This window comes from Cryptomeria japonica, chromosome 10 (assembly GCF_030272615.1).
Source record: "Cryptomeria japonica chromosome 10, Sugi_1.0, whole genome shotgun sequence".
Lineage (NCBI taxonomy): Eukaryota > Viridiplantae > Streptophyta > Pinopsida > Cupressales > Cupressaceae > Cryptomeria > Cryptomeria japonica.
The window spans coordinates 913,605,879-913,622,310 of record NC_081414.1 but is presented as its reverse complement, the minus strand read 5'-3'; the positions used below and the strand labels follow the sequence as shown (position 1 = coordinate 913,622,310).

Here is a 16,432-nt window from a genome sequence, read left to right as displayed (position 1 = left end):
AATTAAAAGTTTCTAATATTCATTTTCAAATATTAAAAAAGAATTTCAATATATTAAATTATCTCTATTTTTATTTACTATAAACTAATCATACTAATGGCAGGAACTTGACGCTTTGCGTCCTTGTTAATTAAGCGAATTCAAACATAGAGGAGACAAGATTTACGGAATGTATGCAACTATTTTATTGAATACTACATTACTGGAAATGGCGTTGGTAAGTGCGGGTGTTGACAAACCTCCTCTTCAAATAACGCCTATTAACCACATTTATACCCAAAAAACAACTACCATCTGTAAAGGGAACGGGTGGCGTTTTGTAGCCACCGCGGCATCCCGACAATACATTCAAAAAACACCAAAATGCCGAAATAAGAGAGACTCTGGCTAAGAAGACATACTAAAACTTGAATCTTAGCCCTAATGCCATCGCTAACATACCCACTAGCTAGCTAGAAGCTAGCGTATCTGAGATCCGCTAAAAGTTTGGCCAAATTGCCAGCCAGAGGGAGCCACGTTGTAAGAAGTGACGCTCTTTCCGTCGCTGGTGGTGACCTTGAAAGACAGGCTCTGACCATCCAAGACAGCGTTGCTCTGCCAGTTTTGGCCCCAGTTGCGTGACATTGCCTGCCAACCAGTCTTTGAGCCCTTTATTGACACCGCATGCACATCCCCTGCTCCCCCAACGTTCGTTATCAGCACCAGATTGAAGTACGAATGCCCGTTTATGGTGAACCGAATTCCTCCCTGGCGGTGGCAGGGCACCCTGCAACAAACAAGCAGACAGAATATGTTAACCCCTAATTCACTCACAGCATAGAAAACAAAATGGAATGATTTGAAGAAAACTTGCCTCCTGTACACGACAGGCACAATTCCAGCTCTGTACTTGGCAATGTTCTCGAAAACGGGCTCCGAGAGGTCAAAATGCTCAAGCGGAGGATTGCACCAGCCGCCATTGTTATTAGGAAGCGCATTGTTAGGAGGGCAGAAGTTGGTGGCGGTGACAACGATTGAGGAGGGGAGGCACCATTGTGGGTCGTCGTTGCACTTTATCTCGTAGCACGCTCCGCAGCTTAGCCCATTGTTGAACAGCGCAGTGCTCAGTGCTGCCGTTTTGGTGCCATATCCTTGGCTGTAAAGATTTCCATACCCACAAGCACCACCTGCATTGAAAAAACAAAATGTCAAATCTTACTGTCAAGAAACCTTGAAACTGAAACACTTAACATTGGAAGGACTAAGTAAAGCGAGTAGTACTCACCCATGGTTCCTGATGCGTCGCTGCCTCCGTAAAAGGTCGCGTGGGCATTAGTCCACCCTGAAGCGTAAACAAGCTGAACTCTAGTGAAAACGCCCAACACCATAGCAAGCCCAAACACTACCAGCGCAGCCATTTGCTGCAGACAAACAACACCAAATGTAGAGCAGACAGGCTATGCAAACAATCCTCCTCTTAGTGCAGAGTAGAAACATAAATGCAAATGGCAGGGGGGATGGAATATATTATATACAAGTTTGTAGGACCTGTTTTGTGGATAAAGGGTAGCAGTAGGAATAAATTATAATACCTAGCTAGAAGCAAGGAGGAAGAGAGAAAAGGTAAAGGCCTGGAAGATGGGGCCACTAGCTAACAAACAGTAAGGCGGTTAGTTGCTGCTTTGGAGCCCATTGGACGTTGCAGAGACTTCAGCAGCCTTTCTTTTCGAACTTTACTACAACCGTTTGCATAGATCCTTTGGCATGTCCAGCTTTTCTTTGAAGCCGACTTTTTTAAAGCAAAATTCTTTAACTAACAAAGGTGCAAAGAATATGACCGAAGGTTAGTTACAGGACACCCAAATCATCTTTGCATCTTTCTGTCGATGGAATGTAGCCATGGCATCCCCTAGTCCAATGTTCTTTTCAGTACTAAGTCTTACCTTATTACCTTTCTCCTTTCTGCTACCATTTTATTCGATAACGACATACATTATATTTGTAGTTTGTCAAGTAGCGGCCATTTTATTTTCATCAACATTTAATTCTAATTTATGATTGTTAATTTTCTAGGGTTTGGTGGAGGTATTACGAGGTTTATTTTGTTATTTGGAAATCTGTTTGGTAATGTTTTTAGTATTATCAAATTTTTGTTTGAAATAAATATGAATGTAGGATTTAATAAAAGATTATTTAATTATGTAATTTAATGAAGAATCTCATTAAAAAAAATAAAATAATCATATAATATTTAAAAATTTGCACTCAAAAATAAATTATAGTAAGTCACAATGGGTTCCTAACATGCTAGGTCACAAGTGTTTGATTACATATACACAGTAATTATGTACAAATTATAGAATTCAAACAATTACAATGAAATGCCAATGCTAAGCTAGGAACATAAACTCATTGAACTGGTTGCTTTCAAATGATCATGAGAAATGTTTATATAGCAACTTCTAGCACAAAATGTAGACTTAGTCAACAACAAAAGAATGCCAAGTGTAGTGTGTAGTTAGCCAAACATGTGGAAGAATCTCTTGGGATGAATGTGGTAATGGTGAATCAATGATCTTGGTACAATTTATAAATAAGCTCTCCTAGGTCCAATGAAGTTGGAAATGTATCCCCTTATTGTTGTATGCTTTTGGAAGTTGTTGCAAAACTCAAATAGTGAAACTAAGTGTTACTGTATCATGTTCAATATTAATTCAAAATTTGAATCTCTTAGAAATTGGATATGATGTTGTAGGCTTTTAATGTAGAATATGTTTCAAACTATGAGGTAAAATATGAAAATGAAATGAAATGTAGTGAGATCTATAGACTCGTGGATTAAGGTTGGAATGTTATTGAACCTTACAAATTAAAAAATAAAACAAAAATGGGGTGATGCAAGATTGCTTCTTACACACTTGGATGTTCTTGTATTAGATACCTAGGGTACTTGAAATGTGAGTCCCTCGCTTCCTAATGGCTAGAGAGAAACTAAGATGACCTACCTTGAGTAGCCTTAGAAATTGAAGACGGATCTTCTTTAGGCCTTCATTTCCACTTCACCAAATACTCCTCATTCTACCTATTTCTAGGGTTTTAATCAATCCTACTACCCAAAATCTTCTTAGTCTCTTTTTTTTTAGTGTTGTGGGGTAAAAGCACAAACCTGTGTCACACTTTTATAAAGGAACCAACTAACACAACTAAAACTGTTTAACTTCGACCGCATAAAAGTGACATTTTTAAATTTGATTTTGAAATGACGTAAACTGATCAAATGTATAAATATTAATGAAATTTAGGTTTGTTAATTTTTTATTTTTTTTGCAAAAAAATTGATATTTTTTTTGCAAAAAAATTTAAAAAATGCAAAGACAGATTTTTCATTGCTGAAAATCAAGGGTTCTAGTTGGTGTCACCAGAAAAAATAAAAATGGATTTTATTTTTTCTAATTTTTTTTTCCAAATAGAGAACATATATATACAGTGTTTAAAAAAAAAAAAATTGATGTATATTTTTCTTATAATATTTTGAAGTCCAACATAGCCAAATTTGATAGTTTTCATTTAGCGTCACCTTTTGACTACTAAATTTATCATTAACAAAAAAAAAAACCCTTTTCGAGAAGATTCTCTCATCTAGTGAAAATATTTTTTTAATTTTTTTTATCATTTAATATATTTTTTTAAATTTCTAATCAGCCTCTTTTTTAACTTTAAAAAGATAATTGCAATGTTTAATTAATAAAAAATATTAAAATTAATCAAAATACTAAAAAACCTATATGTCTAGATTCATGACTTCGAGCTCTACAAAAGGGTATTTTTCAATTTTGTAAAAAAATATTCTGCTTGAAGAAAAATTGAGCAAAAGTGAAAAGTTTCATAAATGTGGAGTTTTCACCTTTTTTGTGCCACATCACATGACACATAGACTAGTCTAGTTGAACTAACCTTAGTTTTAACAATTAAAAAAAAAAAAAAAATTTGAATGGATGCATTTAAACTAAGGGAGTCCGATCGAATTCAGTCCGGTCAGATTTTCGGTGCCATTTTGGCACTATGTAGGCACCACGTGGCTCGAGAGTAGTCCAGTCGGACTACCATCAGTTGGCCCAAAGTGTGGCACAACTCCATTCTTTTGCACATGGTATTTGGTTATCTCATTGCTATTCTAAGCTACTATCCCTTGACTCTTCTTCATGATGTTGATATAAATATGCAACATCAAACACTAGTGATGTTCCTACAACTTTCAAGGACTCTAGTTCACATACATTTCTTGAATCAAATAGTTGGCAATTTTGTAAGGATCAAACTTCTTCATCTTCAACTTATTCAAGGTCCCAACTATAAATTATTTGTCTTTTTTTTAGATCGACTTAACCCTTATAACTATCATTCATCTTTTCCAAATTACTTCTTCTTATGTGTGTAATTCCTTCATATGTTCTACAATCTTTTTGTCTTATGTGCTTCTCTTGTTTTGCTAATATCTCTCAACTTTAATACATTCTTTGGACTACTATCATATGCAAGACAAATTATTATTTTTGTACTCCTATTTGGGTATGTGCACAAAGATGGTGGTCAGAAAAGTGGACACCACCCAAAAAAAACATGGAAAAACAAGCAGCGCATACGCGGTTTTAAATTTGAAATTCTCGCGTATGCGCTTAGGTTTGTTCTTCCAGAGCTTAGAGAAGATAGCGTGTATGCGCTACTTTTAGGAAAATGAGCGTGTACGCGCTACGCCTAGGAAAATGAGTGTATATGCACTGCTCATAGGAAAATGAGCGCGTACGTGCTAATAATCCAAATATAACCCCATACGCGGTGCCTGGTAAAAAAAAAAATTAAAAAAACTGGATCTCATTTACCCGTGAATAGCACATTTTTTACTTCGTCTTTTTCCCATTTCCTCTCCTAAACCGCAAACAGGGTGCTAGATTTGTCCTCCAAGCTATGGATCAAGGTTAGTTTTTATTTATTTTTGTCTTTCTTTCCCGTTTGTTCAATTTGTTTTACATTTTGAATTTAATTTCATTAATTTTGATTAGGTTTTTTTTTTTTGTTTCAAAAACCAGATTCTTCTAATCCAGAACAAGAACAACCAAATGCACCTCCTGAAAACCCACAAGAACAACCAAATGCACCTCCTGAAAATACATAAGAACAACCCCCAATTCCTCCTTTTGAACGCACACCTGAAACACAGGAGCAGTTAATTAATCAGTTAGGACAAAATACGTCTAAAATCAATAGACTGATTGTTAAATTGAAAACTTCTGAACTTGAGCATCATCAATCCCTCGCCACTAGCCTAAAAACATTAGCTAGTGGTGCCATAGTTGTTTCCACACAAATTACCAAATGGGGAAGCTTTAGGGATAGGTGTCGTCAATTCTATGTCGATGGGCTATCATACGATGGAATAAAAAACAAAAATATTACTAAACAACAAATATGTGCCCTTTTCGTTGATCCCAAAACTGGTCAGTCATTACCTCTTAATGCAAAGAGGTTTCCCATACATTGGTGTACCAATGTGCAGATGAAGAATCTTTTTTGACAGAGGTGGTGGATGGTCTTTGATGATCCACCTTGTAATGATTATGAGGTGCCATTATATTTTTTGAGAAAAGTATATTGTGAGTTTGTGCTCAATGTGCGCGCAAACTATTTTGACATGAGAAAGTTTCATGGTAGAGGTGATGGCTCTGCCCAAGATAGACCTGGAGCCTGTAGGCGATTACCCGCAGAGAGTCGTCGCCCCCTAGCACCCAAACCCAAGGTGCATCAGGATGTCCCAGTACAGTTGAAAGAGTTAATTGAGCTGCAGACTCTTTAGGAGGCCACAACATTAACTGGTGCCATCATCCAGCATGGGACATCATTAGCACACCCTATTGTATTGGATGATGAGCCATTAGGTGGCAACAGATATCCCATCCAGCATATGTGTGTCAGTTGCTCGGGGATAGATGATGTAGCCGGTGCAGATGGATCCTCATCTCATTTGCGCATGATTTGCGGGAGTAGATGTCAGGCCCACACGGTTGAGGATTTCACGGTGACAGATGAGTTGATGGACATGGTGTTTTCCCATGAGCCACAGACACAGGTGTGTTGATTTGAATTCATAGCATTTTATTTATTAGTCACTTTAAATTTGTAATTACATAAATGAATTTTCATTTATACATTGATTTAAATTGAGACAAATAATATGCATTTCAGGATGCAGCAGTGATATCCCATACTCCTCCCCCAGTTACTATAGCTGCAACTTCGATGCCTAAGGTATAAATTTTGTAACATGTTAAAATAGAATAGTACACTTTGAATTCAAAAAAATACAACATATACTAACTATCTTTAATGCTTGGTCCAATTTCTAGTTTGTAGGTAATGACAGGGGACGAAATGTCCCAGATTGATGACATCACGCTCTCAGCGATCGATTTTGGCCTACAAGGCTATACGGTATCATATTTTGTACAACCCTTTTTATGTATTGTTTTGATGGAATATGCAAGTCATTTCATTTTAGATTTTTAAAATTATGTTTAATTTCTTATCTGTACTAACATCTCATGTTAATTTTGCTTTTTTAGGGTACCCCCTCCACGTCTAGGGCTTATCCTAAGAAAAAGAATTCCTCGAAGATGCCAAAACGTAGGAAGAAGGTAATTGAACACATTTTTAGTTGTACAATTGTTTGAAAATATTGAAATCGGGTATTAGTTGGGGTTTGTAGATTGATTAGTGTTTTTTGTCTATTTTACATGTACAACGGCCATTGAGCTATGTGGATTTGTTGAATGCACCTGATTCACCCGTGGATCAAGAGAGGGCGGAGGTATGTATCTCTACTTTATTTTATTGATTTCATGATTATATGCACGTGTACATGTGAACTTGTGATATATTATAATCTTATAATTTTTTCATACAGGAAATATCCATACCTATTTCATCAATGGCGAACCCTCCTCCTTGCACTGGAGAAGCATCTCAAGATCCGGTACACTTTTGTTTGATAAGTAAAATTAATTGTTTTTAATCTTCAATACTTATCATTATATTAATTATATTTAATCTTTGAACATTTTTTGTATAGGTAATAGAGACAGTTTCTACATCGATGGTGAGCCATCCTTAGTCCATTGGAGAAGCATTTCAGGAACAGGTACGTCATTGTTCTCTATATTATATCTTTTAAGTGTTTTTTATATATTTATGTTAGTACATTGTACTAATTGTACATTTAATCTACAATAGACCCCTTCGCGGTATGGCCATAATGTGGATCCATTTAAGTATGTCTTCAAGAAAACTCCTAAGAGTGACAAGGAGAGGAGAGTGAAGACATTAGCTCCTAGATCAGCCGATGAGGTAATCTACATTTCAATTGCAAAGGAATTAAAGTTAAATGCATAGTTATGTTGTTAATTGTGAACTATTTTCTACAAAATAATTCTAAATTGGCTTTTGAATTGTGGTTTTGCAGCCATCTACAGAGTCGCGTACTGCATCGAAGAGGCTTGATTTTGATGATCCACCACAAGTTTAGGATCATATAGTGTTAGTTTTGGTCATAGAATGACATTCTACATTTTTATTATATATTGATTTGGACATGGCATATGCCACATTTTTGTAATACTTGTATTGACTTGCAAGACATGCCTTTTTTATATATATAAATATCGATATTCGATCCAATAAATGTGTATTGAGTTCATTATTTTGTATTCGTTGTATTTTGTGGTTGTCCTTTTATAAATTTAAATGAATATTTGCATATGTAATCAACAATATGAATATAAACAACAAAAATATATGATATAAAACATTGCAATCATGGAATATGATTTGATAAAATTTCTAAAATGTTGAATTAACCCTACAAAACTCCTTGTATTCAATTCATTATTGTGTATTCGTTGTATTTGGTAGTTTCCCTTTTATAAATTTAAATGAATATTTGCATATGTAATCAACAATATAAATATAAACAACAAAAATCAACAATATGAATATAAGCAACAATATGTGTTTGGTGCGAGAGCACCCTCACACTTGCAATGGTCAAATTTTATTCGTCGTGTGCACAAACCAGCATCTCGAGCACGTCTGGATGGGCAGGTTTATGCTAGGCATGTCCCTGGCGTGCATCCCAAAGCATTGAAACGTCGAGAGTCATACCATACCAGTGCGATCTCTCAAGTGCCCTGAGTCCAAAAAATTATCAAAATTTGATGGACTATTTCTTCAAATCCAGGACACATATGGTCGCTCCATTTGAACCCATGGCGTCGTGTGAGGCTCCTCTACAATGGCCTGTCTCAGTTTTTGACGAGTCGGAGCCATTTCCAATTGGTAGCATTTTTTCGCCTGCTGCAAAAATCATCAATTGCATGCAATGCAAAGTTGCCAAATTGGCTAGAATTGATTCGGTTCATCGTGTGCGCAAACCGACGTCGCGAGCACATCCGGGTGGGCAAGTTTATGCTAGGCATGCCCCTATCGTGCACTCCAAAGCGTCAGAACGTCGAGAGTCATGTCGTATTGGTACGATCTCTCAAGTGCCCTGAGTCCAAAAAATTATCAAAATTTGACGGACTATTTCTTCAAATCCATGACATATGGTCGATCCGTTTGAACCTGTGAGGTCGCGTGAGGCTCCTCTACAATGGTCTATCTCGGTTTTTGACGAATCAGAGTCATTTTCAATTAGTAGCATTTTTTCACCTGCTACAAAAACCATCAGTTGCATGCAATGCAAAGTTGCCAAATTGGCTAGAATTGATTTGGTTCGTTGTGTGCACAAACCGACATCGCGAGCGCATCCGGGTGGGCACGTTTACGCTAGGCATGCCCCTATCGTGCATCCCAAAGTGTCAAAACGTCGAGAGTCATACCATACCGACGCAATGTAGAAGTTGCTTGACAACTTTTTTGACAATTTTTTTGACAACAATGACAATTTTTGCTCAAATTGTATCTAGTCTCAATCTATGACCCCTATGACTCGATAATGACTAAAATAATTCTCCATGAATATACAAGAATCAAGAATGCTCATGATTGACCAAGGACACATCACATATACTCAAAACATAGTCACAAAACATTGAGACACAAAATAGTCACAAAACATTGTCACATATTATTCAAAAATTTACCTCTAAATATGGTCAAATCAACTCTTGGCTATTTGATTATACAAAAAAATGTCTTACAAATCATCTCATGGGCTTTTATACAAAATTTGGCATTACAATATGTGTGATTCAACTCATCACCATTTTAATATACAAATCATCTCATGGGCTTTTATACAAAATTTGGCATTACAATATGTGCGATTCAGCTCATCGCCATTTTAATATACAAAATTTGGCATGTACATATGTACAAATCAGCTCATTGCCATTTAAATATACAAAATTATGCCCCTAAACATGTAAAAATCAGCTCATGGGCATTTATATATAAAAAATGAATATAGAACAATTCATCGACGATTTATACAAAATTCTTAAAATCATTCTACTCTGAACTGTAGAATCAATCAAGTGAGCCTTCAAGATCAGCTCTAACCCGTATTGTGTCAAGTATTGCCTCATGGTCAGATTCACGAACTTTCCATAAAATCTTGTTATGAGGTCTACCATGATACTTCATCAAATGAATATTTGATGCAACAACAAGGTTAGAGAAATGAAGAATATGTCTGTGTGTTTCAAAGTCCTCTAACAACCAAACATCAGAATTCTTGATAGGGTATCTACGAAGCCATGTTCCTGTCATGACAACAGATCCTATTGGGTACTCAATACCCTCTCCGTCAATGATTGTGGATGTCAATTTTCTTTAAGGCTCAACACAACGACACAAATAGTAATTTGTTCCTTCTTCATTGTTCTCTTCTACAACAACTACATACACATGACCTGCATTTTATAAAGTGTTAATTAATACCAAAAATAAAGTATGATGTACAACAAAATGAACCAAAAAGAATAATTGCAAAAAAATTAACTCAAAAAATCATCTGAATCCACTAGGTCGGATACATGGTCAAAATCCACTGATGTCTCCATCTGGCTCAATTGTAGTGCTTTGGGAATTTGATATGAATCAATGGGAACCAACGGTCTACAAGACCATTTGTCAACCCACTCTTGTGATTCACATTCTTCCCATAAACAATACATGCATGAAGAGCAAAAACATACCATCTGTCTCGTATAAATTACTAGTGAACTTGAATTTGAAGTCATAAATGAGTGCATGTCACTCGATCCTGCAACTGTACAACAATCTAGATAGTTTTCAATGTTAGATTAAGTGATCAACCAAAAATATCTACGAACCATTGACGTACCTGGATTACCTGGACCCATCGTAGACTTACACCATCACACAATTGTTTCTGCATCTATCAACTCAGCACCACCTTCGTACTTCAATTCTTCCCTAGCTAGGGATCTTTTCACACCTACTCCTGCACCATTGTGCTCTCCCTTACCATGTCTAGCCTCAGTGAAATTCCAAAAATATTGTACAACGCTTGTCATATGCATCCTTGTCAACCAATAAAACATCCTTGCATTCTTGAATTGTGCAGTGCAATTATCTAACCATATTAAGTGTTGGTTGTATCGTATGTTCCTTTTCCTTAAACTATCATAGAAAAATTTAAAGCATCCTTGTACAAACTCCGATGAATGAGTACGATCATCACTTATGTATAAGTGATACTCTCTTACAACCTTGCTATCCTCCTCTATGCTATCATCTGCATGCATGAATGCTATGTGTACAAAAATAGAAACTTGTGTAGAGTGATAATACATGGATTGCACTTCATTTTGAGGTTGTAGTGTATAATTTTCAGCAAAATCAACGATAGAGACAATGGTGCCAAGAGGAAATGTGTCCTTACATAACTTGAATTGCTCATCTAACCATCAAGCTCTATGTGTATGCATTATGTACTCATACACTAGTTTCTCTTGAAATATTTTCATAAATTGAGCTACACATATATCATTTTTCACTAGCTCACATCTCTTCAAATCTTTTCCATATTTAACTCCATATGTGATTGTCTTGTATTTTCTGAAAGAAACTAGTTTCGTACCAATTTCATGTGTTCTCTCCAAATGTACGCATCTTGGTAAACGTTGCAAACCACCACATATAGCACAAGAACCTTCCAAACAAGGCATCTTATAATAAATGCAACCATCATGTCTATTACATAGCACACTTGAAATAAATTCTCTTATCGACTTAGGAGGTGCTTGTATATTACATTCCTGCAAAACATCGTTAGTGTGCAAAGTAGAACAAATATGACAAAAAATATCATAATGCATGGAAAATTCAATATGCATCCTACAACAACACGTGGTGCGTACATGATTAATCTTAATATAAAAAGGCTTTTCCATTTCTAAAAATCTTTGAGAAATTCTTATTTGAGGAAACTTTTGAAGGAATCTTTCATAAAATTTAGTTTGAGTCATATCCAAATAGTGTTTGGCATGTGGCTCACGATTTGTAGACCCAACTCGCCTTCTAACAACATATCTTTGGTTGGGTGAAACTCTTGTGTTGTCATGCCAAAAAAATTCAATTAATGTTTTTAGTGCATCAACAACAACCTTGTCTTTGCATGGTAGTCTACCCGAGAATGCCCAAAGAGAATTATTGTTAGGTTCCTCTATTTTTCCCCGCCTCTTTAATGCTTTACTTAATGTTGTTCTACTAACGTTTAATGACTTACTTGTTTTGCTTATCAAATGATCTTTTTTTATTTTCTTGTTCATTATGGTTGATGTAATGACACGTCGAGTATCATTAGAATCTTTACTATGTGACTTTGAACCAATAGCTTGATATGCATCAAATAGATTTCTCACAATAGTTCTTTCATTGTTACTTTCAGATGATCTTAGGCCTAGAATTTTCATTGTCTCTCTAAAATTCAAATTTTTAATCACTTGAACAATTAATTGACATCTTGCGGTTTGATTTAAGCTATTAAAATAGTTTTGCCATATTCTTTTAACCATTCTCCTACAAGTTCGTTCATTCATTTTATTGGGCATTGACTTCAATATATTCTCATCAATGTCAATTAGATACTTTGGTTTCCTACGAATGATTCTAGGAGGTGTTAACATCGATGCATTATGTACATTCAATTCATCAAGTAGAGAAGGTGTAATATGTTCATCATTTAATTGATTATTCAATGCGTTATCTTCTTCAATTGCATTAGGTTCAAACGGTAATCAAATGTCTCTTCTTCAATTGCATTAGGTGCATTATATTCGTTTGGTAAATCGAATTGAGATGTTGAGGATGACATACCTTCTTCTCCCATTGTTCTTATGTCACGCAATTTCTTCTAACACTGCCTTTGTCTTTCCTTTTGAGTCTCTCGTTGTTCCACATTCCTCGCTTGTTCTTTCCCATGGTTGATATCGGTTGTCCTAAATAGAATCATATAACATATATATGTAAACAAAATTTCATAAACAAATAAATAACCATAAATATGCATCTTATCACTATTTTTTGGAATCAAAACTATTAAACAATCACAATACTATTGACAAAAACTAATAAGAACAACAATTCAATCATTTGAAATCATGCAAAAACAAAAAATCATTTACTTCTATGTATAAAACAGTGATAGAAGTGCAGACACAGTTCCAGTGGGGCCTTCAACAACCTCAAAAACTTATTTTGAGGTCGTTAAGGCTCTTGGGCAACTAAAACTATGTCTATAAACGCGTACGTGCTACATTAATAACCGCGTATGCATTGTTAGTCCATAAAATGTTGACAAGCCCAATGGTATTCTTTTTTCCCATTCTGGACTAATAAGTAGCGCGTACGCGCTCCTAAGCCTAAAAAATGTTATTGCAAGGTAACGAATAATGGGCTCAGTACAAGTAATAAGTACCACGCATGCGCTCCTTTGCCTTAAAAAAGTTATGGCGGGGCAGTGAACTAATAGTTTCCAGCACCCCGTACGCACTATTGGTAGTAGAAAAGATGTGAATGAAGAGAGAGAGAGAGAGAGAGGAGAGAGAGAGAGAGAGAGAGAGAGAGAGGAGAGAGAGAGAGAGAGAGAGAGAGAGAGAGAGAGAGAGAGAGAGAGAGAGGAGAGAGAGAGAGAGAGAGAGTAGGGGAGGGAGGGAGAGGAGAGGGGAGAGGGAGAGAGAGAGGGGCAAGGGAGGGAGAGGGAAAGGGAGAGGGAGAGGGAGAGGGAGAGAGAGGGGGGAGTGGTAGAGGGAGGGAGAGAGGGAGAGAAGAGGGGGGGAGGGAAGGAGGGAGAGGGAGAGGGGGTAGGGAGAGGGAGAGAGGGGGGGGGTGGTAGAGGGAGGGAGAGAGGGAGAGAAGAGGGGGGAGGGAAGGAGGGAGAGGGAAAGGAGAGAGAGAGAGAGAGAGAGAGAGAAGAGAGAGAGAGAGAGAGAGAGAGAGAGAGAGAGAGAGAGAGAGAGGAGGGAAGGTAGAGAGAGGGAGAGAGGTAGAGGGAGGGAGGAGGGAGGGAGGGAGAGAAGAGGGGAGGATGGGAGAGAAGGGTATGGAGGAAGGGAGGGAGGGAGAGAGAGAGAGAGAGAGAGAGAGAGAGAGAGAGAGAGAGAGAGAGAGAGAGAGGAGAGAGAGAGGAGAGAGAGAGAGAGAGAGAGAGAGAGAGAGGGAGAGAGGAGAGAAGAGGGGGGAGGGTGGGAGAGAAGAGAGAGAGGGAGAGGGGGGAGAGGTAGAGGGAGGGAGAGAAGAGTGGGGAGAAGAGAGAGAGAAGAGAGAGAGAGAGAGAGAGAGAGAGAGAGAGAGAGAGAGAGAGCGGAGGAGAGAGAGAGAGAGAGGAAAGGGGCGGAAGGGAAGGAGAAGAGGGAGAGAAGAGGGGGAGGGTGGGAGATAAGAAGGGGTATGGAGGAAGGAGAGGGAGAGTATGGGAGGGAGGGAGAGGAGAGGGGAGAGGAGAGAGAGAGAGAGGGGGAGAGAGAGGGAGAGAGAGGGAAGGAGAGAGAGGGAAGAGAGAGGGAGGGGGAGGGAAGGTAGAGAGAGGGAGAGAGGTAGAGGGAGGGAGAGAGGGAGAGAAAAGGGGGGAGGGAAGGAGGGAGAGGGAGAGATAAAGGACACAGGACACCATATGTCTGATCTCAATTGTGACTATCAAGAATTACAAAAGAAGAGAAAGAGGGAGGGAGAGAAGAAGAGAAAGAGGGATGGGGTATGGATGAAGGGAGAAGGGGAGAGAGAGAGAGAGAGAGAGGGATGGGGTATGGAGGAAGGAGAAGGGGAGCGAGAGAGAGGGGGAGATAAGGAGAGAAGAAGGAGGGGGGACAGAGGGAGAGGAAGATATATCGAATCCAGGACACAAATATGACCCCTAACAACATCTAAGGGGTCATATGACACTATATTATGCCTTAGAACACCATAGGACCTATAACGACACCAAATGGTGTCCTAAGGGGTCATAGAATACCATAGGACCCTTTAGAACACCATATGGTGTTGTTATGGGTCATTAGTGTCCCAGGGGGTCTTAAGGGGTCACAGGACACCATATGACCTCTAATGACACCTAAGGGGTCATATGGTGGGCTAATAAAATGATATATTAAATTTAAAGTTATGAATAGAACATCATACAACGAGACTCCAAGCGAACAAACAACGAGGCTTCGCTAAAAAGCAAGTGTAAGAGCTTGACCTAACCCTAAGAGTATTGCCTAAGTTCTAAAACATATGATGTTATTAAATTTGCAAGGATATAAGACCGATATCGATTGTGACTATAGGAATTACACACTTGATTTCTTTCATGGGTATGTACCGTTCCAAGCTGTTTGACAAGTGATGATCATCATATACTACCACTACCATGCATACAACAAACTTTAATTTCTTTAGGTGACAGGCGTTGTGTAACAACATGGAAACTCTCGCATACCCACCACTATCATTCTACAGGACATCGTCTGTGTTACTCTCCCTCTTTCTCTTCCTACCTGTTGTTTCCTTCTGAAAAACATATTGCAGGTACTCTGACTCATCATGTTGCTTTGTTGACACTATTTTCCACATCTGCTCTGCTCATTAAAAACACATTCGAGAAGAATATTGTTGTGGGTTTCCTTGTTTGTCACAGTAATACACTCGTGCTTCAATTTCAAACCCTATTCCTCCTATTCAATATACACACACAAATCCATTAGTCATCGAGACTCCAAGCAAACAAACAACGAGGCTTCGTTGAAAAGCAAGTGTAAGAGCGTGACCTAACCCTAAGAGTACTACCTAAGTTCTAAAGCATATGATGCTATTAAATTTGTAAGGTTATAAGACTGATCTCGATTATGACTATAGGAATTAGACACTTGATTTCTTTCATGGGTATGTATCGTTCCAAGTTGTTTGACAAGTGATGATCATCATATACTACCACTGTCATGCATACAACAAACTTTAATTTCTTTAGGTGACAGACGTTGTGTAACAACATGGGAACTCTCGCATACCCACCACTATCATTCTACCGGACATCATCTGTGTTACTCTCCCTCTTTCTCTTCCTACCTGTTGTTTCCTTCTGAAAAACATATTGCAAGTACTCTGACTCATCATGTTGCTTTGTTGACACTATTTTCCACATCTGCTTTGCTCATTAAAAACACATTCGAGAAGAATACTACTGCAGGTTTCCTTGTTTGTCACGGTAATACACTCATGGTTCAATTTCAAACCCTATTCCTCCAATTCAAGATACACACACAAATCCATCAGTCAATTTTCTTAGGAGAGCATACATGATAAAAATCAAAGAGGAAGTTGCAGACAAGAAATAAATTCACTTGCTTCTATAGAAGTGTAGACATAGTTGCAGTGGGGTATGGAGGGAGGGAGGGAGAGAAGAAGAGAAAGAGGGATGGGATATGGAGGAGGGGAGAAGGGGAGAGAGTGAGAGAGAGAGAGGGATGGGGTATGGAGGAAGGGATAAGGGGGGGGAGAGAGAGGGATGGGGTATGGAGAGAGGGAGAGAGAGAGAGAGAGAGAGGGTATGGAGGAAGGGAGAAGGGAGAAGGGGAGAGAGGGAGAGAGAGAGAGAGAGGGATGGAGTATGGAGGAAGGGAGAAGGGGGGAGAGAGAGAGAGAGAGAGAGAGAGAGAGAGAGAGAGAGAGAGGCACCTTGTATGCGTTTGAGAGGGGGAGATAATACACTTACATGTGTATATATATGTTTAATATATTATATATATATATATATATATATATATATAATATATTATATGTATATACACATTATATATACAATATCATATTATACACATATTATATATAGAATGTCATATTATACAATAGCACGTACGCAATGTTTATGGGAAAACGAGCGCGTACACGCTGCTTACAC

General features: G+C 37.9%; 1 protein-coding gene across 1 annotated transcript; it reads right to left on the bottom strand.

Moving 5' to 3' along the window:
- Nucleotides 1–161: 161 nt before the first annotated feature.
- On the bottom strand, nt 162–1,854 carry LOC131050386 (expansin-A1). The gene is made up of 3 exons (XM_057984547.2): nt 1,265–1,854; nt 854–1,166; nt 162–766 (listed from the first exon to the last, which is right to left on the bottom strand). Exons 1-3 carry the CDS (start codon nt 1,395–1,397, stop codon nt 460–462), a joined length of 753 nt encoding a protein of 250 aa, XP_057840530.1. The 5' UTR covers nt 1,398–1,854; the 3' UTR covers nt 162–459.
- Nucleotides 1,855–16,432: the final 14,578 nt, after the last annotated feature.

Coding starts and splice junctions, on each gene's coding strand:
- LOC131050386 (XM_057984547.2), bottom strand. CDS start 1,397: ATGGCTGCGCTGGTAGTGTTTGGGCTTGCTATGGTGTTGGGCGTTTTC. Junction 1,167..1,264: donor CGACGCATCAGGAACCATGG/GTGAGTACTACT, acceptor TTTTCAATGCAG/GTGGTGCTTGTGGGTATGGA. Junction 767..853: donor GTGCCTGTCGTGTACAGGAG/GCAAGTTTTCTT, acceptor TGTTTGTTGCAG/GGTGCCCTGCCACCGCCAGG.